At 42.5% G+C, this 23,816-nt stretch overlaps 1 protein-coding gene across 1 annotated transcript in view; it reads right to left on the reverse strand.

Moving 5' to 3' along the window:
• Positions 1-10,303: 10,303 nt before the first annotated feature.
• The window catches only part of PPP1R9B (protein phosphatase 1 regulatory subunit 9B), a 35,640-nt gene continuing 22,127 nt past the window's right edge, over positions 10,304-23,816 (reverse strand). The window contains exons 3-10 of the mRNA XM_077252543.1: positions 22,490-22,610; positions 22,272-22,376; positions 14,639-14,774; positions 14,396-14,551; positions 14,251-14,304; positions 13,603-13,832; positions 13,327-13,423; positions 10,304-12,017 (exon numbers count right to left, since the gene is read on the reverse strand). Of these exons, the coding sequence (XP_077108658.1) occupies positions 11,964-12,017; positions 13,327-13,423; positions 13,603-13,832; positions 14,251-14,304; positions 14,396-14,551; positions 14,639-14,774; positions 22,272-22,376; positions 22,490-22,610 (953 nt within the window). The 3' untranslated portion in view covers positions 10,304-11,963. The remainder of the gene's footprint in view (positions 12,018-13,326; positions 13,424-13,602; positions 13,833-14,250; positions 14,305-14,395; positions 14,552-14,638; positions 14,775-22,271; positions 22,377-22,489; positions 22,611-23,816) is intronic.

Genomic DNA, 23,816 nt, shown 5'->3' on the forward strand with positions numbered 1-23,816 from the left:
GCAGATTGTCATGTGTATTTTTAGTTTGAAGTTCTAGAAATACCCCGTTCACACCTTCCGCATTTCTCCTAGACATATCCTCAACCCAATGTACATATTGTGCCATCCTCATAGTGAGCCTCAAAGTACCAGTCTTCAAGGTGTTTGTCCATTACTTGCACATTCCCATTTTTGTCCCCCCAGTATAATAATAACACGTATACTCCTCTCCAGTGCCAATGCCGATCCAGCGGTGACAAGCACCTCTCTCTCCCGGAGCTCACGTGACTTTATGTCACACGAGCCCTGCAGCCTCTCCACCTTCAGATGTATCACATACATGTACATGAAATGAGAGACCAGCAGTTCTCACTTCCTTCGGATTTATGTGATTTGTCCGGAGGCAGGGAGAGTGAAGCCACAGCTGATTGGCCGCAGGGCTCGCATGACATAATGTCACGTGAGCTCCGGGAGAGACAGTACCTTACACCGCTAGATCGGCATTGGCACCGGAGGCGAGAATAGGTGTTATTATCTTACTAGGGCCAAACATATGGATTGAGAAGGGCTTGTCCAAGTAGTGAACAACCCATTTAAATGATTTATTCAAGATTTTTAAAGTATCTGGGCTAAGGGCAGAAATGATAAAATAACCATTACTCACCTGCTCCCTGCAGCTCAAGCTCTACTGCTTCGGTTCTCTCTGTCACTTTATGATATACTATATGTATGATGGCACCCACATCCTTGTGACCACTTTGGCCAATCACTGGCCTCAGAGATCTCATCTGTACGTGCAGACATCACTACTGAGGCAACGTATTGTCTGCAGTGGTCACATGGATATACGGGAATTTTATTAATTTCATAAATGATTATAGCATTACTAGAACTTGGCATTAGTATAAACCATGCCAATCAGCCATCTCATTAGAAGATGAGGATCACTTTTTAGATTTAAAAGTGATGCGCAACCTACAAGAAGTTGGAATCCTCTTTAATGTCACAGATCAGTATTTCTTTGATTTGCCATTTTAACCTTATCAATCACATTTATTCGTGTGTTGACTGGAAGTTTAGTGACATATCCTTACCTAAGCCTTAAAGGGGTTTCTCATTTTGAAACCTAATTTTCAAATATTCTATTAGCACATTTTTAGTTAATAGATAGCTATCACTAATTCGGAACCCCTATAAACTAGCAAGGAGTGTGCTTGCAGAGAGCATTCAAACATATCTGTATTACATGGACAGAAAGAGCACTGTGTAATGCTTTGTTTTTCCTGTGGTGGCTCTGTAGGAGAACTAAACACTTGCTGACCATTACAAAATAAGGGAAAAAGTAGCCATTCAAGGCAATATGTACCAAGAGGCAGCAGATGTTCCTGCTGTGTGGACCTTGGAGACAGTGGGTCCATTCTTGGTTGGTCTCATCCCCTTTGCTACTTTGAAGGACTCTCCTCTACAGAACTGCTTTGTTAGCACACAAAGTGATAGAAAACTAACCTAAGGGTCATAAAACCCTTTGGAAGACAAGTAATCAAAAAGTGCTTCTGTCCTGGATGAGAGGATAAAGGAGACTTGCAAGGGACTAAGCCAGCCCTTTACCACAATGTATCCTTGACTGCTAGTAAAGTAACGTTTATATTGGAAAATAGTTTACCAATCAGTCCAGCAAGTTCACACTGTCTGTAATATGATCCTTTATGGCAAATAATAGACCTGGGCTGACTACTTACGGTATGTTTTTGATACTGTTCCTTAAGGTCAAATGTAACATATTAGGATACTTAGCTTTGCGCCACATGGGCTTAATTCTACTTATTTATTATTTATTAATTTTATTAGCTACTTTGATTCAGACTTTGATATAGCCAGAACTTGTGAGTATAGAGTAAAGTGATGCACAACACTGGTGCCATCTTTCCTGAGTTAGACCAATGAGTGGAAGAGTGACCTTGAGATCCAATAGGGCAAATTCAGATTGTAATCTACAACTGCCTACTGTATTTTACACTGCTGACTTTTTCTGTTACTGTTGTGTAACTGCCAAGCTTTGTGCCACAATACTGTGTGTAACCGCAAAGCTCTGTGCCACCGCAAAGCTCTGTGCCACAATACTGTGTGTAACTGCAAAAGTTTGGGCCACAATCCTGTGTATAACCACAAAGCTCTGCGCCAGAATACTGTGTGTAACCTCCCAGCTTTGTGCCGCAATACTTTATTGTGGCATAGAGCTTAGAGGTTGAACAGTGTGTGTAACTGCAAAGCTCTGTGCCTTAATACTGTGTGTAACCTCCAAGTCCTATGCCACAATACTGTGTGTAACAGCAAAGCTCCGAGGCACAATACTGTGTGCAACAGCAAAGCTCTGAGGCACAATACTGTGTGTAATAGCAAAGCTCTGAGGCACAATACTGTGTGTAATAGCAAAGCTCTGAGGCACAATACTGTGTGTAATAGCAAAGCTCTAAAGTACAACACTGTGTGTAACAGAAAAGCTCTGAGGCACAATACTGTGTGTAATAGCAAAGCTCTAAAGTACAATACTGTGTGTAATAGCAAAGCTCTGAGGCACAATACTGTGTGTAATAGCAAAGCTCTGAGCCACAATACTGTGTGTAGTAGAAAAGCTCTGAGGCACAATACTGTGTGTAATAGCAAAGCTCTAAAGCACAATACTGTGTATAACAGCAAAGCTCTGAGCCACAATACTGTGTGTAATAGCAAAGCTCTGAGGCACAATACTGTGTGTAATAGCAAAGCTCTGAGCCACAATACTGTGTGTAATAGCAAAGCTCTGAGGCACAATACTGTGTGTAATAGCAAAGCTCTGAGGCACAATACTGTGTGTAATAGCAAAGCTCTGAGCCACAATACTGTGTGTAATAGCAAAGCCCTATGCCACAATACTGTGTGTAATAGCAAAGCCCTATGCCACAATACTGTGTGTAACAGGAAAGCTCTGAGGCACAATACTGTGTGTAATAGCAAAGCTCTGAGGCACAATACTTTGTGTAATAGCAAAGCTCTAAAGCACAATACTGTGTGTAATAGCAAAGCTCTGAGCCACAATACTGTGTGTAATAGTAAAGCTCTGAGGCACAATACTGTGTGTAATAGCAAAGCTCTGAGCCACAATACTGTGTGTAATAACAAAGCTCTGAGGCACAATACTGTGTGCAATAGTAAATCTCTGAGACCACAATACTATGTGTAATAGCAAAGCTCTGAGGCACAATATTGTGTGTAATGGCAAAGCTCTGAGGCACAATACTGTGTGTAACAGCAAAGCTCTGAGCCACAATACTATGTGTAATAGTAAATCTCTGAGCCACAATACTGTGTGTAATAGCAAAGCTCTGAGGCACAATATTGTGTGTAATAGCAAAGCTCTGAGGCACAATACTATGTAATAGCAAAGCTCTGAGCCACAATACTGTGTAACAGCAAAGCTATGAGGCACAATACTGTGTGTAATAGCAAAGCCCTATGCCACAATACTGTGTGTAACAGCAAAGCTCTGAGGCACAATACTGTGTGTAATAGCCAAGCTCTGAGGCACAATACTGTGTGTTATAGCAAAGCTCTGAGGCACAATACTGTGTGTAATAGCAAAGCTCTGAGGCACAATACTGTGTGTAATAGCAAAGCTCTAAAGTACAATACTGTGTGTAATAGCAAAGCTCTGAGGCACAATACTGTGTGTAATAGCAAAGCTCTGAGCCACAATACTGTGTGTAGTAGAAAAGCTCTGAGGCACAATACTGTGTGTAATAGCAAAGCTCTAAAGCACAATACTGTGTATAACAGCAAAGCTCTGAGCCACAATACTGTGTGTAATAGCAAAGCTCTGAGCCACAATACTGTGTGTAGTAGAAAAGCTCTGAGACACAATACTGTGTGTAATAGCAAAGCTCTAAAGCACAATACTGTGTGTAACAGCAAAGCTCTGAGCCACAATACTGTGTGTAATAGCAAAGCTCTGAGACACAATACTGTGTGTAATAGCAAAGCTCTAAAGCACAATACTGTGTGTAACAGCAAAGCTCTGAGCCACAATACTGTGTGTAATGGCAAAGCTCTGAGGCACAATACTGTGTGTAATAGCAAAGCTCTGAGCCACAATACTGTGTGTAATAGCAAAGCTCTGAGGCACAATACTGTGTGTAATAGCAAAGCTCTGAGGCACAATACTGTGTGTAATAGCAAAGCTCTGAGCCACAATACTGTGTGTAATAGCAAAGCCCTATGCCACAATACTGTGTGTAATAGCAAAGCCCTATGCCACAATACTGTGTGTAACAGGAAAGCTCTGAGGCACAATACTGTGTGTAATAGCAAAGCTCTGAGGCACAATACTTTGTGTAATAGCAAAGCTCTAAAGCACAATACTGTGTGTAATAGCAAAGCTCTGAGCCACAATACTGTGTGTAATAGTAAAGCTCTGAGGCACAATACTGTGTGTAATAGCAAAGCTCTGAGCCACAATACTGTGTGTAATAACAAAGCTCTGAGGCACAATACTGTGTGTAATAGTAAATCTCTGAGACCACAATACTATGTGTAATAGCAAAGCTCTGAGGCACAATATTGTGTGTAATAGCAAAGCTCTGAGGCACAATACTGTGTGTAACAGCAAAGCTCTGAGCCACAATACTATGTGTAATAGTAAATCTATGAGCCACAATACTGTGTGTAATAGCAAAGCTCTGAGGCACAATACTGTGTGTAATAGCAAAGCTCTGAGGCACAATACTGTGTGTAATAGCCAAGCTCTGAGGCACAATACTGTGTGTAATAGCAAAGCTCTGAGGCACAATACTGTGTGTAATAGCAAAGCTCTGAGGCACAATACTGTGTGTAATAGCAAAGCTCTAAAGTACAATACTGTGTGTAATAGCAAAGCTCTGAGGCACAATACTGTGTGTAATAGCAAAGCTCTGAGCCACAATACTGTGTGTAGTAGAAAAGCTCTGAGGCACAATACTGTGTGTAATAGCAAAGCTCTAAAGCACAATACTGTGTATAACAGCAAAGCTCTGAGCCACAATACTGTGTGTAATAGCAAAGCTCTGAGCCACAATACTGTGTGTAGTAGAAAAGCTCTGAGACACAATACTGTGTGTAATAGCAAAGCTCTAAAGCACAATACTGTGTGTAACAGCAAAGCTCTGAGCCACAATACTGTGTGTAATAGCAAAGCTCTGAGACACAATACTGTGTGTAATAGCAAAGCTCTAAAGCACAATACTGTGTGTAACAGCAAAGCTCTGAGCCACAATACTGTGTGTAATGGCAAAGCTCTGAGGCACAATACTGTGTGTAATAGCAAAGCTCTGAGCCACAATACTGTGTGTAATAGCAAAGCTCTGAGGCACAATACTGTGTGTAATAGCAAAGCTCTGAGGCACAATACTGTGTGTAATAGCAAAGCTCTGAGCCACAATACTGTGTGTAATAGCAAAGCCCTATGCCACAATACTGTGTGTAATAGCAAAGCCCTATGCCACAATACTGTGTGTAACAGGAAAGCTCTGAGGCACAATACTGTGTGTAATAGCAAAGCTCTGAGGCACAATACTTTGTGTAATAGCAAAGCTCTAAAGCACAATACTGTGTGTAATAGCAAAGCTCTGAGCCACAATACTGTGTGTAATAGTAAAGCTCTGAGGCACAATACTGTGTGTAATAGCAAAGCTCTGAGCCACAATACTGTGTGTAATAACAAAGCTCTGAGGCACAATACTGTGTGTAATAGTAAATCTCTGAGACCACAATACTATGTGTAATAGCAAAGCTCTGAGGCACAATATTGTGTGTAATAGCAAAGCTCTGAGGCACAATACTGTGTGTAACAGCAAAGCTCTGAGCCACAATACTATGTGTAATAGTAAATCTCTGAGCCACAATACTGTGTGTAATAGCAAAGCTCTGAGGCACAATATTGTGTGTAATAGCAAAGCTCTGAGGCACAATACTATGTAATAGCAAAGCTCTGAGCCACAATACTGTGTAACAGCAAAGCTATGAGGCACAATACTGTGTGTAATAGCAAAGCCCTATGCCACAATACTGTGTGTAACAGCAAAGCTCTGAGGCACAATACTGTGTGTAATAGCCAAGCTCTGAGGCACAATACTGTGTGTAATAGCAAAGCTCTGAGGCACAATACTGTGTGTAATAGCAAAGCTCTGAGGCACAATACTGTGTGTAATAGCAAAGCTCTGAGCCACAATACTGTGTGTAATAGCAAAGCTCTCAGGCACAATACTGTGTGTAATAGCAAAGCTCTGAGGCACAATACTGTGTGTAATAGCAAAGCTCTGAGCCACAATACTGTGTGTAATAGCAAAGCCCTATGCCACAATACTGTGTGTAATAGCAAAGCCCTATGCCACAATACTGTGTGTAACAGGAAAGCTCTGAGGCACAATACTGTGTGTAATAGCAAAGCTCTGAGGCACAATACTTTGTGTAATAGCAAAGCTCTAAAGCACAATACTGTGTGTAATAGCAAAGCTCTGAGCCACAATACTGTGTGTAATAGTAAAGCTCTGAGGCACAATACTGTGTGTAATAGCAAAGCTCTGAGCCACAATACTGTGTGTAATAACAAAGCTCTGAGGCACAATACTGTGTGTAATAGTAAATCTCTGAGACCACAATACTATGTGTAATAGCAAAGCTCTGAGGCACAATATTGTGTGTAATAGCAAAGCTCTGAGGCACAATACTGTGTGTAACAGCAAAGCTCTGAGCCACAATACTATGTAATAGCAAAGCTCTGAGCCACAATACTGTGTAACAGCAAAGCTATGAGGCACAATACTGTGTGTAATAGCAAAGCTCTGAGGCACAATATTGTGTGTAATAGCAAAGCTCTGAGGCACAATACTATGTAATAGCAAAGCTCTGAGCCACAATACTGTGTAACAGCAAAGCTATGAGGCACAATACTGTGTGCAATAGCAAAGCCCTATGCCACAATACTGTGTGTAACAGCAAAGCTCTGAGGCACAATATTGTGTGTAATAGCAAAGCTCTGAGGCACAATACTGTGTGTAATAGCAAAGCTCTGAGGCACAATACTGTGTGTAATAGCAAAGCTCTGAGGCACAATACTGTGTGTAACAGCAAAGCTCTGAGCCACAATACTGTGTGTAATGGCAAAGCTCTGAGGCACAATACTGTGTGTAATAGCAAAGCTCTGAGGCACAGTACTGTGTGTAATAGCAAAGCTCTGAGGCACAATACTGTGTTTAATAGCAAAGCTCTGAGCCACAATACTGTGTGTAATAGCAAAGCTTTGAGGCACAATACTGTGTGTAACAGCAAAGCTCTGAGGCACAATACTGTGTGTAATAGCAAAGCTCTGAGGCACAATACTGTGTGTAATAGCAAAGCTCTGAGCCACAATACTGTGTGTAATAGCAAAGCTCTGAGACACAATACTGTGTGTAATAGCAAAGCTCTAAAGCACAATACTGTGTGTAACAGCAAAGCTCTGAGCCACAATACTGTGTGTAATAGCAAAGCTCTGAGGCACAATACTGTGTGTAATAGAAAAGCTTTGAGGCACAATACTGTGTGTAACAGCAAAGCTCTGAGCCACAATACTATGTGTAATAGTAAATCTATGAGCCACAATACTGTGTGTAATAGCAAAGCTCTGAGGCACAATACTGTGTGTAATAGCAAAGCTCTGAGCCACAATACTGTGTGTAATAGCAAAGCTCTGAGGCACAATACTGTGTGTAATAGCAAAGCTCTGAGGCACAATACTGTGTGTAATAGCAAAGCTCTGAGCCACAATACTGTGTGTAATAGCAAAGCCCTATGCCACAATACTGTGTGTAATAGCAAAGCCCTATGCCACAATACTGTGTGTAACAGGAAAGCTCTGAGGCACAATACTGTGTGTAATAGCAAAGCTCTGAGGCACAATACTTTGTGTAATAGCAAAGCTCTAAAGCACAATACTGTGTGTAATAGCAAAGCTCTGAGCCACAATACTGTGTGTAATAGTAAAGCTCTGAGGCACAATACTGTGTGTAATAGCAAAGCTCTGAGCCACAATACTGTGTGTAATAACAAAGCTCTGAGGCACAATACTGTGTGTAATAGTAAATCTCTGAGACCACAATACTATGTGTAATAGCAAAGCTCTGAGGCACAATATTGTGTGTAATAGCAAAGCTCTGAGGCACAATACTGTGTGTAACAGCAAAGCTCTGAGCCACAATACTATGTGTAATAGTAAATCTATGAGCCACAATACTGTGTGTAATAGCAAAGCTCTGAGGCACAATATTGTGTGTAATAGCAAAGCTCTGAGGCACAATACTATGTAATAGCAAAGCTCTGAGCCACAATACTGTGTAACAGCAAAGCTATGAGGCACAATACTGTGTGTAATAGCAAAGCCCTATGCCACAATACTGTGTGTAACAGCAAAGCTCTGAGGCACAATATTGTGTGTAATAGCAAAGCTCTGAGGCACAATACTGTGTGTAATAGCAAAGCTCTGAGGCACAATACTGTGTGTAATAGCAAAGCTCTGAGGCACAATACTGTGTGTAACAGCAAAGCTCTGAGCCACAATACTGTGTGTAATGGCAAAGCTCTGAGGCACAATACTGTGTGTAATAGCAAAGCTCTGAGGCACAATACTGTGTGTAATAGCAAAGCTCTGAGGCACAATACTGTGTTTAATAGCAAAGCTCTGAGCCACAATACTGTGTGTAATAGCAAAGCTTTGAGGCACAATACTGTGTGTAACAGCAAAGCTCTGAGGCACAATACTGTGTGTAATAGCAAAGCTCTGAGGCACAATACTGTGTGTAATAGCAAAGCTCTGAGCCACAATACTGTGTGTAATAGCAAAGCTCTGAGACACAATACTGTGTGTAATAGCAAAGCTCTAAAGCACAATACTGTGTGTAACAGCAAAGCTCTGAGCCACAATACTGTGTGTAATAGCAAAGCTCTGAGGCACAATACTGTGTGTAATAGAAAAGCTTTGAGGCACAATACTGTGTGTAACAGCAAAGCTCTGAGCCACAATACTGTGTGTAACAGCAAAGCTCTGAGCCACAATACTGTGTGTAATGGCAAAGCTCTGAGGCACAATACTGTGTGTAATAGCAAAGCTCTGAGGCACAATACTGTGTGTAACAGCAAAGCTCTGAGGCACAATACTGTGTGTAATAGCAAAGCTCTGAGACACAATACTGTGTGTAACAGCAAAGCTCTGAGCCACAATACTGTGTGTAACAGCAAAGCTCTGAGCCACAATACTGTGTGTAACAGCAAAGCTCTGAGGCACAATACTGTGTGTAATAGCAAAGCTTTGAGGCACAATACTGTGTGTAATAGCAAAGCTCTGAGCCACAATACTGTGTGTAACAGCAAAGCTCTGAGGCACAATACTGTGTGTAATAGCAAAGCTCTGAGGCACAATACTGTGTGTAACAGCAAAGCTATGCCACTATAGTGTGTGTAACCGCCAAGCGCTATGCCACAATACTGTGCATAAGCTCTGTGCCATAATATTGTGTGTAACCACCTAGATCTGTGCCACAATACTGTCTGTAACCACTAAGGTCTGTGCCACAATACTATGTGCAACTGCCAAGCTCTATGCTACACTACTGTGTGTAACCTCCAAGATCTAGATCTATGACACAATATTGTGTGTAACTGTCAAGCTCTGTGCCTCAGCTCGGTGTGTAACCACCAAGCTCTTTGCCATAATAATTTGTGTAACCTCCAAGCTTGCAACCTCATTGGGACGGTAACTACTATGTTAGTTACTTTATAAGGAGTAAATACCTGTTCCAGCTGAAATCTGCTAAATCTATGGAGTACCATCTTAAGGTCATATGTCACACTGCCAAAACGAACCCTCTTACTGTAGGTGTGTTTGAAGTTTCCTATGGGACCCCCTCTTCCTTTTCTTTATGCCGGAGAGTTATTTTACGTTTCTGGGATTCAAATCAAAATCTGTCTCCTGTCCCCACCTACCACGTGTGATCTATAATATGAATCTCATTACAAATGGCAGAGGGGCCACTTTGATTACCAGGGCCCAGATGCAACTGCTACCTCTGTACCCCCTACAACAACCATGGTCTACTGTTTATATTGCATGACACCAAACCCAAAAGTGGCGGCAGAAGACAATCCAGATTTTTTTTAGCCCAAAATGGAAGCAGCCATCCTAAATTAGTATATGATGGTATAAAATAGCTGTACAGAGTAAGGGCAGGGTGAGGTTTAGTTTTTTTTTCTCCAAACCTTTATAAATAACAACAAAATGAGAATTATTTGAGTCTGTTTAATGTCAAATTTCCTTTTTTTTTTTAATCCGATCCATAATCCCCCAAACACTTCCATTTCCTTCTCCCCACAATGATTTCACTGTTGTATATACACATCCTTCTCTTCTTGCATCAGGTACAGACCAATAAATAGACAGATAGTAATTTGGCACGGTATCACTCAACCTCCTTACTCACTGACTCCCCCTAGTGGCAGTCCTTCTCACCCCATGCATCCAATATTCAAAATATACAAATATCCCCTTCTCTACAAGGACAGTGCCAGTCTTAATGGCGAATGCCAACCCGATGCCATCAGACTCTTCCTTTTGAACGTTCTCATTGACTGTAACAGGAAGGGATAACCAGTTACAAACACGGCTGCCGGCAGCTTCCTTGCTAGAAATAGTGGCTTTTCGTTATTGGAACTGCATGTTATCTGCATGTGCCGTTACAGATTCGGAGATTCCAAGACCCGGCACAGATTGACTCACAGTTATAGAAAGCTATATACAGCTGGGATGTGACAAGCTGGCACGCCCGTGTATACACATGTACACTGCATACACATCTGTATACACACAACACGCATACACACCTCTCACTGTTACTGCTCTGTGCAATGCACAATCCAGTCGTGCACACACCTCCTGGCATAGGAATTAGGTGCCATCCAAAAATAAGAATTTGTGGGTACTTCTTGGGAAATACATGTATACATTGTAATATGCACATATCTAAGAAGTACGACCATATGGCAAAACAGAACTAATGTATTCATCCTGGCATACCGACCTTACCCCTTGCACACTGGAATTGCGTGCATGCTCTACCTTTTGGACGGTTACTCCGCTACCCAACATACCATCATCTATAAGTAGCTAATATCTGCAAAGTGAAAGATTCGTCCATTTGATGGGCTGTACCAACCTACTAAGAATGAATCACATTGCAGCAGTATGAGACCCCTTATATCTCATGCCTCCATGACATTAGTAGGTAAGTTGGTTCTAAGACAAAAATGGCATCATCCAAAGAGGATAGGAGTCACGCTTACACACACTTGCCTTAGTCACGCTTGGAAAGAGCGGTCAGGAGATCACAGATTGTAAATAAAAGTTGGGGGGTGGGTAATGGCGCGTGGTACACACTGTTCTTCAGATACCAAGGGCAGGTAATAGACAGAGACCACCAGCACTAACACAGCACAGAGACACGCAAAATCCAGGTAGAGAGGCTGCAGTCACTGCTTAGGCCACTAGGGGGCCAAAGACCCCAGTCACTGCAATGTTCACATTACGATATAGCCATTGGGGGCAACCAAATAAAATAGCTTGAGAAGTTGCACAACCCACATTCTGTCACTTGAGGCCTGGTGTCCACATAAATACATGGTCGGTATGAAGACACAGGCCATGGCGCTGTAGTCACAACACATCAGGCTGGTATCCATTGTTGCCCAGTTATATATCAAGAAACAACGACAATCAGTTGTCAACATCCCAGTGAAGAGTACTCCAATCACCCCAGTTGGGGTTGTAGAAGAGATATGGGAAGGGGGCAATTGGCTGCAGTTCCATCACTGGGGGCAGAAACTTTGCAGAAGTGGACAAGGGGTGCCCACCTCCTGCCCAACATTGCTCATCCTTCGTAATACCCAAACTAAGTAGGAGTGGAACACTGGAGGGTGGAAAGCTTCTTCTCTAATTCGGAGACCTGAGTTGAGAAAAAAAGAGAGAAATTACTTGAGGCATTAAAGGGTTATTCTCAAGCTCTTCAATGGTTAAAAAGTGCTTGTAAAAACAGGAACTTTTGCAATTAACTTATTAAAATTTCTCTCTGTTCTCAAAAATGTAGAAATGTAACATTTTATTGTTTATTGCTGTTTACCTAAGTTACCGGCCACTGCTGCAATCTCTCAGTGGTGCCCAGTCTCCTAGCAGAGGAGCATAGTCCTTACATGTTCTTTGTTATAGATCTTGGATCTGGATTACTGGATCATGCTAATTGTAAAGCCATTGTGTTATTAAGGTTATGTAATGTAGAAGCGCGTAAAAGGATTATCGGTCCAAGGTGTTGTCATCAATGGTCCCACACTCTAAATATAGTTAGACATAGTGAAGGATAGGGTTATGTGACAATCGGAAGGATTCCGAGGCTGAGATTTCAAAGAAGCTTTTTTCTAATCATGTAACTTTATCCTGATTGTTTCCACCTTTCCTACCATGATAACCATCAGATTACTCAAGGTGGTTCTAAAAGAGCCTCTTATCACTTAAAGTGCTGCAGGCCTGTGCCCTCTAATCAATAAGGGTGCGTTCACACTGCGTTCAGGCACTCGTTCAGTGGCTCAGTCGGGGCTTATGAGTGAATGTGCGCTCTAACGTGCATCGTTTTTGGGTGTGTAGCTTACTGGAAGCGGATATTCAGACATAATGAACTGCATCTAGGTGTCTGTCTCCAGTAGGCATACACATCTGAAAATGAAGCACAACAGCGAGCACTTTCGCTCTGTTGGCATATGCATATATGAGGAGGGTTTGGACGTAAGCCCCGACAGAGCCACTGATCGGGTGCCTAAATTCAGTATGAAAGCACCCTAAGAAAATAAAAAAATGTAGGACATTTCCCACAGGTCTACATTCAATTTGAAGGAATCCATATGTCTTATTGCTTTGGTAGAGATGCAGGAAGGTAACTAACTATTACACTGAATATAACTTCTACCCATTATAATTATGCTTGATTTTGGGGAGGCCCCTTCCTTGCCTATTACTGTAATGCAGAAATATACCTAAAACATGTTGCTATTTGTTGGTCAGGTCATAGCTTGTAAATGTTCTGTAAATGTTATGCTCTGGCCAGCGTTACACAGTGACTTGTCGTCGCGCAATATAAGATTGCATTAGTGGCATTACTATATATTGGTAATGAATGTAGTGATTTCCAGCAGAAAGTCAACCCTGCTAGCTTTCTAGTGAATACGAGCAGCCTTTAGAATAGATATAAATATGTCAAGAAGAACCTTTTCCTGTAGATTCTGGATCTCTACCGCATGTGTAGTCTCCACTTCTTCCACTGTTTGCTTCTGCATCTCCTCTTTCTTTAAGAAGTCCAGTTCCCTTAAGAGAAAATTGGAGAAATACCTTATGGCGATACTCATGTCCTTGCTCATATGAAGAGTCACATTTCATTCAAAGATAAAACTTGAGGTTCATTTCAAAGATAATTTAGACTCAGCATACTAAAAGTTCAGTCTAAGATTAGCTCAACCTAAATTATCTGTGAAGACTTTGCTTACTTTTGCTGGTACTCCTTGATTAACCTTTTGGCTTTACTGTACTTGCGCTCTAGTCCCTGATGTTGGGCTTGGGTCTCCTTAAGATGCTCGTCCACCGCCTGACACAAGCTCTGAGCCTCCATCCAGTAACCCTGCAGCTTCTCTACACGATCCCTGTTCTCCTGGACACTCTGTTGTAGCTGAACTTTCTCCATCCGCCAACGAGAACGTTCTTGTTCCAGTCCTGCCAACTACCGATAGGGAAACAAATATGTAAGAAATGATGCAAGCCTTCATGTGTCCTGGCCTAAGACAACTCTATTTTAAAGATCTAGTCTATCTTAGAGTGAATGGTCCGGGTTCTCAATCCGTTTGAGGCATTAGACCATGTAAAAGTGTCAATGCCAAAGATGGCAAGGGCCTTTGCACCTTTCCAGTGAGAGGGATCTCCACCTCAGTATGGGAGGGATGATAATATTAGCCAACAAGGCGAAGAATTGGATGCTGTGAATGCCTTTGTTCTTAAATGGTCCTTGGAGTACACTGAAGAATGAAATGTCCCCTGCAGGTTCACTGGTGGATACTAATGTTAGTATTAATGAGGGGGATTTGGACTTCATCACCTTAACCAATGAGTTGGTGACCAACTTAGTAACACTTCTATCTCACCTTCCTCTTGAGCTGTTGGATCTCGGCTTCTGTTACAGCATGCTTTATCTGCAGCTGAATACAAAAAAAGCCAAAGACATAAATCACTAGGAGAACAAGCGCAGTAGAAATAATGGACATATAGGTATGGCTTATGTGATTCTACCTCTTTGAATTTGTGCACTAGTTTCTCAGGATCCATCTCTACTGGGGACAAGGCATCTTCTCCTTCAGGTAGTTCAAAAACTTCAATTGCGAGATCACCTCCTGGAAACATTGGACTCATTTCTTCATCTTCCTCATCTGTAGCATATTCTCCTGTCTAAAGAAGAAGGAAGGTGTATCAGTCTAGGTGGTAGCAACCACGTATTGGCAATAGATAGAGATATGATCTGAGAGCTTCACTCACTTCCTCATCATCCTCATTACACTGATTGTAACGTTGTTCCATGTTCTCCCTTTGCCACCTCTCTTGTTCCAGCGTCTGTTGAATGAGTTGGGCAACCTCACTCTGCTCCCCAGGTTTTTCCCGACCAATTAAGAACCTGAGGAAGACCAAGTCCATGAAACACATGGGAATAGTAATGATGAATAACCAGAATAACCAAGTAGGATTAATAGTTTATTCTTTATTTAATTAGTAAAATGCAAAGTGAATGAACAAAATACAAATCTAATGCAAATCAATATTTGGTGTGACCGCCCTTTGCCTTCAAAACCACATTAATTTTTCTAGGTACTTTCACTCAATTTTTTTAGGAACTCAGCAGGGGGATTTTCCAAACATCTATTAGAACTAACCAGGCCCAGATTTAGGGGTGGGCCCAAGGGGCCCGGGCCCTGGGCCACCCACCAAGCGGGGGCCTCCCACCAATATAGGGATAAATATCTCAAAACATGTAAAATACACGTCTCTTTGCTGTGAACCATTTCTAGTGATAAGGAACATTTAACAAAAGAGAAACTATTGAAAGTGTAGGGACCTGGCTACGGTCCTACACCTCAGTGGCTGGCGCAGATCGGCAGAGTCATGGCACCTGACCTGCGTCAGCATCCACTGACCTGGCTGGCCTAGCCAGACTTCCTTAGTACCCTCCCTGTACCTAATGCTTAGCTTATGGCATGCGGCAGCCTTCTCCGATCCCAACAGAAGCTTCTAGGCGCTACCTATTCAGCTATATGATCGCTCCCCGGGATTAGATCAGATGAGAGTTAGTTCAGCTACCTTCGAGGAAGGAGGAGGAGCCACGATGTCGGCGCGAGAAGAGGATTCTCCACCGCGGAGAGCAGCAGGACTTCACTCTGGATCTTCAGTCACTGAAGATCCAGAAGTGAAGTGGTTCAGTCTTCACAGTGTCGCGGTGGGTGAGTATGAGCTCTGTGTGTGTCTGTGTGTGCGTCTGCCTGTGTGTGTGTCTATGTGTGTCTGTCTGTCTGTGTATCTTTCTCGCAGCTCCTGTCCTACACAGTACCATACTGTATATACAGGTCCACACTATATCCTGCATTACAGTGTGTCTGTGTATACTGTATGTATATAGTGTGGACCTGTTTACAGTATAGTGCTGTGTATACACTTTATACAGCCCCTCAGCCTCTATTCTATATACAGCCAGCACAGCAACAGCCTCTGATATATACAGGTAAAAAGCCTCTCATATATATAGCCTGGCAGCAGCCCCTCATATATATATATATACAGCCCAGCAGAAGCCCCTCATATATATACAGCCCAGCAGAAGCCTCTCATGCATATACAACCCAGCAGAAGCCTCTGACATATAGAGCCCAGCAGAAGCCCCTCATACATATACAGCCCAGCAGAAGCCTCTCATACATATACAGCCCAGCAGAAGCCCCTCATACATATACAGCCCAGCAGGAGCCTCTCATACATACAGAGCCCAGCAGAAGCCTCTCATACATATACAGCCCAGCAGAAGCCTCTCATGCATATACAGCCAGCACAGCAACAGCCTTTGATATATACAGGTAAACAGCCTCTGATATATACAGCCCGGCAGCAGCCCCTCATATATATATATACATACAGCCCAGCAGAAGCCCCTCCTATATATATACAGCTCAGCAGAAGCCTCTTATATATATACAGCCCAGCAGAAGCTCCTCATATATATACAGCCCAGCAGAAGCCCCTCATATATATATACAGCTCAGCAGAAGCCTCTTATATATATACAGCCCAGCAGAAGCTCCTCATATATATACAGCTCAGCAGAAGCCCCTCATATATATACAGCCCAGCAGAAGCCTCTCATACATATACAGTTCAGCAGAAGCCCCTCATATATATACAGCCCAGCAGAAGCCTCTCATACATATACAGCCCAGCAGAAGCCTCTGACATATAGAGCCCAGCAGCAGTCTGTGACATAGACAGCTCAAATTTCTACAATATACATACATATATACATATTTTAATCTTTAACACCCTTTCAGGACTTCAAGGGTTGACAAGGTCAGATATACTGCGTGAATTGGACATTAGTGACGTCATTAGTGATTTTGCAGCACGAAAATCAAGGAAAATGCCCGGATTGTAAAAAATGAATGATTTTACTTGAATTACTCTGCATAAATGACTTTTGTAAATAAACTTGCATTCGTTTCATTTTGTGTTTTTGCATTACATATTGCAGCACCTTGAAAAATGGGCCTCCCTCCAAAATGGGCCCCGGGCCACCCACCTCTTATATCCGGCCCTGGAACTAACCCCAGCTCTTCTGTGGATGTAGGCCTACGTAAATCCTTCTGCATCTTTCTGTAATCGCACACAGACTGGATGATGTTGAGATCAGAGCTATAGGGGACCATATCACTTCCAAGACTCTTTGTTCTTTTTTACGCTGAAGATGGCTCACAATAATATTCATTGTATGTTTGGGGTTATTGTCCTGCTGCAGAATAAATTTGGAACCAAGTAGACATCTCACTGATGATATTGCATGATGGATAAATATCTACCCGTATTTCTCAGCATTGAGGACTGTGGATGCAGTGGTTGGCCAAGGAAACGTAGACGAACAGATGAAAGACATATCATGCTTAGTTTCCCTTGAAATCGGAAGATATCGAACAGAGCCATCAGTTCACAATTGTCAGCAACCAGTGTGATTCAGCTACAACCATTTACTTTTTGATGATGTCTGGCCAGAAGTGACCTTTATGTTAGAATTGCAGTCAAAACCATTCCTTCAATATGAAAATAAGGCCAAGCAACTCAACTATGCACGAAAACATAGGAACTGGGGTGCAGAAAACTGGCAGCAGCTGCTCTGGACTGACAAGACAAAAATGTGAAATATTTGGCTGTAACAGAAGGCAGTTTGCCGAAGGACTGGAGAGCGGTACAATGAGTGAAGAATGATTTAGCTTCCTTGCAAGTTTGGGGCTGTAATTGAACAAATGGAGGTGGTGATATGGTCAGGATTAATGTTGTCCTCAATGCAGGGAAATACAGCAGAAACTTATTCATCATCTATCTATATAATCGTCTAAGGGGTACTTCCATCTGTTTGTCTGTCTGTAACGGAAATCCCATGTCGCTGATTGGTCGTGGCTGGTAGGCCGCGACCTGCTTAGTCCGGCTGCGAATTGGCCCCTCCCTACTCTCCTCCAGTCAGTGCCCCCTCCCTATTCCCCTCCAGTCAGTGCCAGTGTGTCGCCCCATCTCGGACCAACTTTTTACTATTGATGCTGCCTATGCAGCATCAATAGTAAAAAGATATAATGTTAAAAATAATAATAATAAAAAAAAATTGTGCTATTCTCACCTTCCGACGTCCACCGATGCGCACGATGCTGCCGCCAGCTTCTGTTCCCAGAGATGCATTGCGAAATTTCCCAGATGACTTAGCGGTGTCGCGAGACCGCTAAGTCATCTGGGTAATTTCGCAATGCATCTCTGGGAACGGAAGCTGGTGGCCGCATCGCGCGCGTTGGGAGAGCTTCGGTGGACGACGGAGGGTGAGTATACAACCATTTCTTAATTTAATTCTTTTTTTTAACAGGGATATGGTGCTCACACTGCTATATACTACGTGGGCTGTGTTATATACTGTGTGGGCTGTGTTATATACTACGTGGGCTGTGTTATATACTGTGTGGCCTGTGTTATATACTATGTGGGCTGTGCTATATATTATGTGGGCTGTGTTATATACTGCCTGGCTGCCATATACTACATGGGCAGTGTTATATACTGCGTGGGCTGTGTTATATACTGCGTGGCCTGTGTTATATACTACGTGGGCTGTGTTATATACTATGTGGGCTGTGTTATATACTACGTGGGCTGTGTTATATACTACGTGGGCTGTGCTATATATTACGTGGGCTGTGTTATATACTGCCTGGCTGCTATATACTACGTGGGCAGTGTTATATACTGCGTGGGCTGTGTTATATACTATGTGGCCTGTGTTATATACTGCGTGGGCTGTGCTATATATTATGTGGGCTGTGCTATATACTATGTGGCTGCTATATACTATGTGGCTGCTATATACTATGTGGCTGTGCAATATACTACGCGGCTGTCTGTGTTATGTGGGCTGTGCTATATACTATGTGGCTGCTTTATACTATGTGGCTGCTATATACTATGTGGCTGTGCTGTATACTATGTGGCTGTGTTATATACTACGTGGCTGTGCTATATACTACGTGGCTGTGCTATATACTACGTGGCTGTGCTATATACTACGTGGCTGTGCTATACACTACGTGGCTGTGCTATATACTACGTGGCTGTGCTAAGCGTGACGTACATACATACATATTCTAGAATACTACCCGATGCATGTTATATGCTACGCTGGCTGTGCTATATATTACGTGGGCTGTGTTATATACTCATATGACTAAGGGTGCGTGGTCACCAGAAACGCGTTGATATCGCATGTTATTCTTTGTAATTGCTGATGTTTTTATCCTCCACTGAATAAATTTTTTAAGTGAATAAAGAAAAGAGTTTTTTCACTATCTCGTTGAGCTGGATTCCTCATCATTTTCCTGATTCCTTCACGCCTTGACACAGCGGTTCCGTGCTCCGAGTCCTCAAGGATGTCAACTATGGTGAGCTGGACTTTGTTCTATTGTGTTATATACTGCCTGGCTGCTATATACTACATGGGCAGTGTTATATACAGCGTGGGCTGTGTTATATACTACGTGGCCTGTGTTATATACTGCGTGGGCTGTGCTATATATTACGTGGGCTGTGTTATATACTGCCTAGCTGCTATATACTACGTGGGCAGTGTTATATACTGCGTGGGCTGTGTTATATACTACGTAGGCGTAGCCTGTGTTATATACTCCGTGGGCTGTGCTATATACTATGTGGGTGCTATATACTATGTGGCTGCTATATACTACGTGGCTGCGCTATATACTACGTGGCTGTCTGTGTTACGTGGGCTGTGCTATATAGTATGTGGCTGCTATATACTATTTGGCTGCTATATACTATGTGGCTGTGCTATATACTATGTGGCTGTGCTATATACTACATGGCTGTGCTATATACTACATGGTTGTGTTATATACTATGTGGCTGTGCTATATACTACGTGGCTGTGCTAAGCGTGACGTACATACATACATATTCTAGAATACCCAATGCGTTAGAATCAAGACACCATCTAGTCAACTATATAATTGTCTAAGGGTCACTTCCGTCTTTCTGTCTGTCCTTCTGTCTGTCTGTCTGTCACGGAAATCCCAAGTCGCTGATTGGTCGTGGCAAAACAGCCACGACCAATCAGCGACGGGCACAGTCCGGCGGCGAAATGTCAGCTCCCTACTCCCCGCAGTCAGTGCCCGCTCCATACTCCCCTCCAGTCAGCACTCACACAGGGTTAATGGCAGCGTTAACGGACCGCGTTATGCCTATGCAGCATCAATAGTAAAAAGATCTAATGTTAAAAATAATAAAAAAAAAAAAAAATAGTTATATACTCACCGTCTGTCGGCCCCTCGGATCCACAACAGGCCTTTCCTGCTCCTCGCGACACTCCGGTGACCGCTCCATGCATTGCGATCTCACGAGATGATGACGTAGCGGTCTCGTGAGACCGCTACGTCATCATCTTGCGAGACCGCAATGCACTCTTGGGACCGGAGCGCGCGAGGAACATCGGTAAACGCTTCGCCTGGATCCGGGGAGCCGACGGAGGGTGAGTATATAACTATTTTTTATTTTAATTCTTTTTTAATAGGGATATGATGCCCACATTGCTATATACTACATGGGCTGTGCAATATACTACGTGGGCTGGGCATTATACTACATGGGCTGTGCAATATACCAGGTGGCTGTGCTATATACTACGTGGGCTGTGCTATATACTACGTGGGCTGTGTTATACACTACGTGGGCTGTGTTATACACTACGTGGGCTGTGTTATATACTGCGTGCGTGGGCTGTTATATACTATGTGGCTGTGTTAAATGCTATGTGGGCTGTTATACACTCCGTGGGCTTTGCTATATACTCCGTTGTCTGTGTCTGTGCTATATACTACGTGGCTGTGCTATATACTACGTGGCTGTGCAATATACTATGTGGCTGTGCAATATACTATGTGGCTGTGCAATATACTTCATGGCTGTGCTTTATACTACGTGGCCGGCCGCGAACAATCAGCAACAGGCAGTCTGGCCGCGAATTGGTGCGGGATTTGAACCACGCTTTGCTAATTGGTCACGGTTGGCCGAATCCTGTGTATTCAATGTATTATTCTAAAATCTTCATAAATAAACGACATACATATTCTAGAATACCCAATGCGTTAGAATCGGGCCACCATCTAGTCTACTATATAATCGTCTAATTCTGTCTGTTTGTCTGTAACGGAAATCCCGCGTCGCTGATTGGTCGCCACATAGTTCACTCACGTTTACTGAACAAGTTCTGTTAGTCACAGTGCCACGTAGTTCAGTTACGTTTACTGAACAAGTTCTGTCAGTCACAATGCCACGTAGTTCACTCACATTTACTGAACAAGTTCTGTCAGTCACAGTGCCACGTAGTTCAGTCACGTTTACTGAACAAGTTCTGTCAGTCACAGTGCCACGTAGTTCACTCATGTTTACTGAACACGTTCTGTCAGTCGCAGTGCGACATAGTTCACTCACGTTTACTGAACACGTTCAGTCAGTCAATGTGGTGTACAAAAATATTTTGGGTTGATATTGTTAACAAATATATTTTAGTGTCGGTGTACTTCTTTTGTCCGATGATTTACTTAAATACAGTTAGATATTCATGTAATGGTTTATATATTTTGATGATCTGTTTAATAATTTCGTTCAGTTGTATTAAGTTCTATGAGCAATAAAATTTAATGATAATGTATATATTTTACCCGGAAAATCCTGTGTATTCATTGCATTATACTTAAATCTTCATAAATAAACTACATACATATTCTAGAATACCCGATGCGTTAGAATCGGGCCACCATCTAGTACAATATAATCAGAGAGAGGTGTCTGATTGGCTCCAAACTTATTCTGCAGTATGACAATGACCCCAACATACAGCCAATGTCATTAAGAACTATCTTCAGAGTAAGGAAGAACAAGGATTCCTGGAAGTGATGATATGGTCCCCACAGAGCCCTGATCTCAATATCATCATGTCTATCTGAGATTATATGACAGACAGAAGGATTTGCACAAGTCTATATACACAGAAGATCTGTGGTAAGTTCTCCAAGATGTTTGGAAAAACCTCCTTTAAAAACTTGTGTGCAAGCGTATATAGGAGAATTAATGGTTTGATACTATTTTGAAGGCAAAGAACGGTAACACCAAATATTGATTTGATTTAGATTTCTCTTTTATTCATTCACTTTGCATTTTGTCAATTGCTAAAAAATGACCATCAACACTTCTATTTTTGTCAACATTCTTACTTTGCAGCAGTTTTTTTATTATTATTAAGGGCATGGGGGTTGGTAGATGAAGCCTGAGATGCAAAGTTTGATTAACACTGACACTGAGCACATCTCACCTCACACGTCCCTTGGTATTCCTCAGAACAGAAGCTGCAAAGGACTGTGTAACTCCAACTAAACTTGTCCCATCAACTTCTACTAAAAGGTCATTCACCTGGATCCTGTTGATGAAAATTTAGGGTCTTTGTCATACAAAATGTCTCTTGTCAACAAGAAAAATGGGCACATTACTTTCTAGACAACGGGACTATGGTAAAGACATCCAAGACAATACCTTCCATCTCGGTGGGCCGCTCCGCCTTCAGTCACAGTCTTGACAAATATTCCAAGCTTTTCGAGACCCATGTCTGCTCCAGCCCCCATCCCAATAATACTGATTCCAAGACCCTCAGAGTCTGTAAAGGAAGATACGAGGAATAAGTTCAATGCAGCTACATCAGCAGGACCAAGGGCATCTTACTTAAAATTGAGCATTTCTATCCCTTTCAAATGTTTGAGCAGATCTGAGTGGAGCTTGCATAGTTTGGTGACGTCAGATTACATAATGGATTTTACATTCATTCCAGTAGGATCACCGAAGATCAGGCGAGCACCGCACTTGGCAATCTCTGGTGCTCCCATGTATGGTAATGCAAATGATCGACCTCACCTACATTCAGACCAGGCTTGACGTGGCCATGGTGGTCAGACCCAAAGCGATCGGAAAGTTATCCCCTATCCCACAGATATAGGATAACTTTTAAACTTGAGAACACCTCTTTAAATCAGACATAACATAGTTATTTGTTGTTATAGTTAGTTCATTCATTAGCAGCTCATCTTCTGTCATCTTGATTAATGACTATGCAGAGAGCAGCAGTTAAGCTGAGTTTGTCATCGGCTGCTGTGCTCTGCATAGGCAGCAACTGAGATGACAAAGCTTACTTCATTATATTGAACGTTGTCATTTCAAAATTTTCTGCCACCATAGTATTTGGCATCTGGGGCAACTATCCTTGTGGTTCCCTCTCCCTTCATACTACACCACTGGTTCAAGCCAATAAAGATTGGTACAGTAGGTAAAAATGTTAGAGTAATACTCTCCTGTACAGATTTTGTACCTCACTCACATTGAGGTGGTAGTTAGGCATGTACCCCATAATTTACGGGTCCCAATTTCAGAAGGTTCAAAGAAAAAAAAATTAGGACCAAAAGTTATAATTAAATTGACTGTGGGTGAAGTAATTGAATATTGATTTTCTTTAGTTACCGATTGTCTTGTTCATCTACTATATAATTATCTAAGGATCACTTCCGTCTGTCTGTCCTTCTTTCTGTCTTTCTGTCACGGATATTCATTGGTCGCGGACTCTGTCTGTCATGGAATCCAAGTCGCTGATTGGTCGTGGCAAAACGCCCACGACCATTGCCATGACCAATCAGCGACGCGCACAGTCCGGAAGAAAATAGCCGCTCCTTACTCCCCGCATTCAGTGCCCGGCGCCCGCATACACCCCTCCGTCACCGCTCACACAGGGTTAATGCCGGCGGTAACGGACCGCGTTATGCCGCGGGTAACGCACTCTGTGACCGCCGCTATTAACCCTGTGTGACCAAGTTTT

The sequence above is a fragment of the Ranitomeya variabilis genome, chromosome 4, assembly GCF_051348905.1.
Source record: "Ranitomeya variabilis isolate aRanVar5 chromosome 4, aRanVar5.hap1, whole genome shotgun sequence".
Taxonomy (NCBI): Eukaryota; Metazoa; Chordata; class Amphibia; order Anura; family Dendrobatidae; genus Ranitomeya; species Ranitomeya variabilis.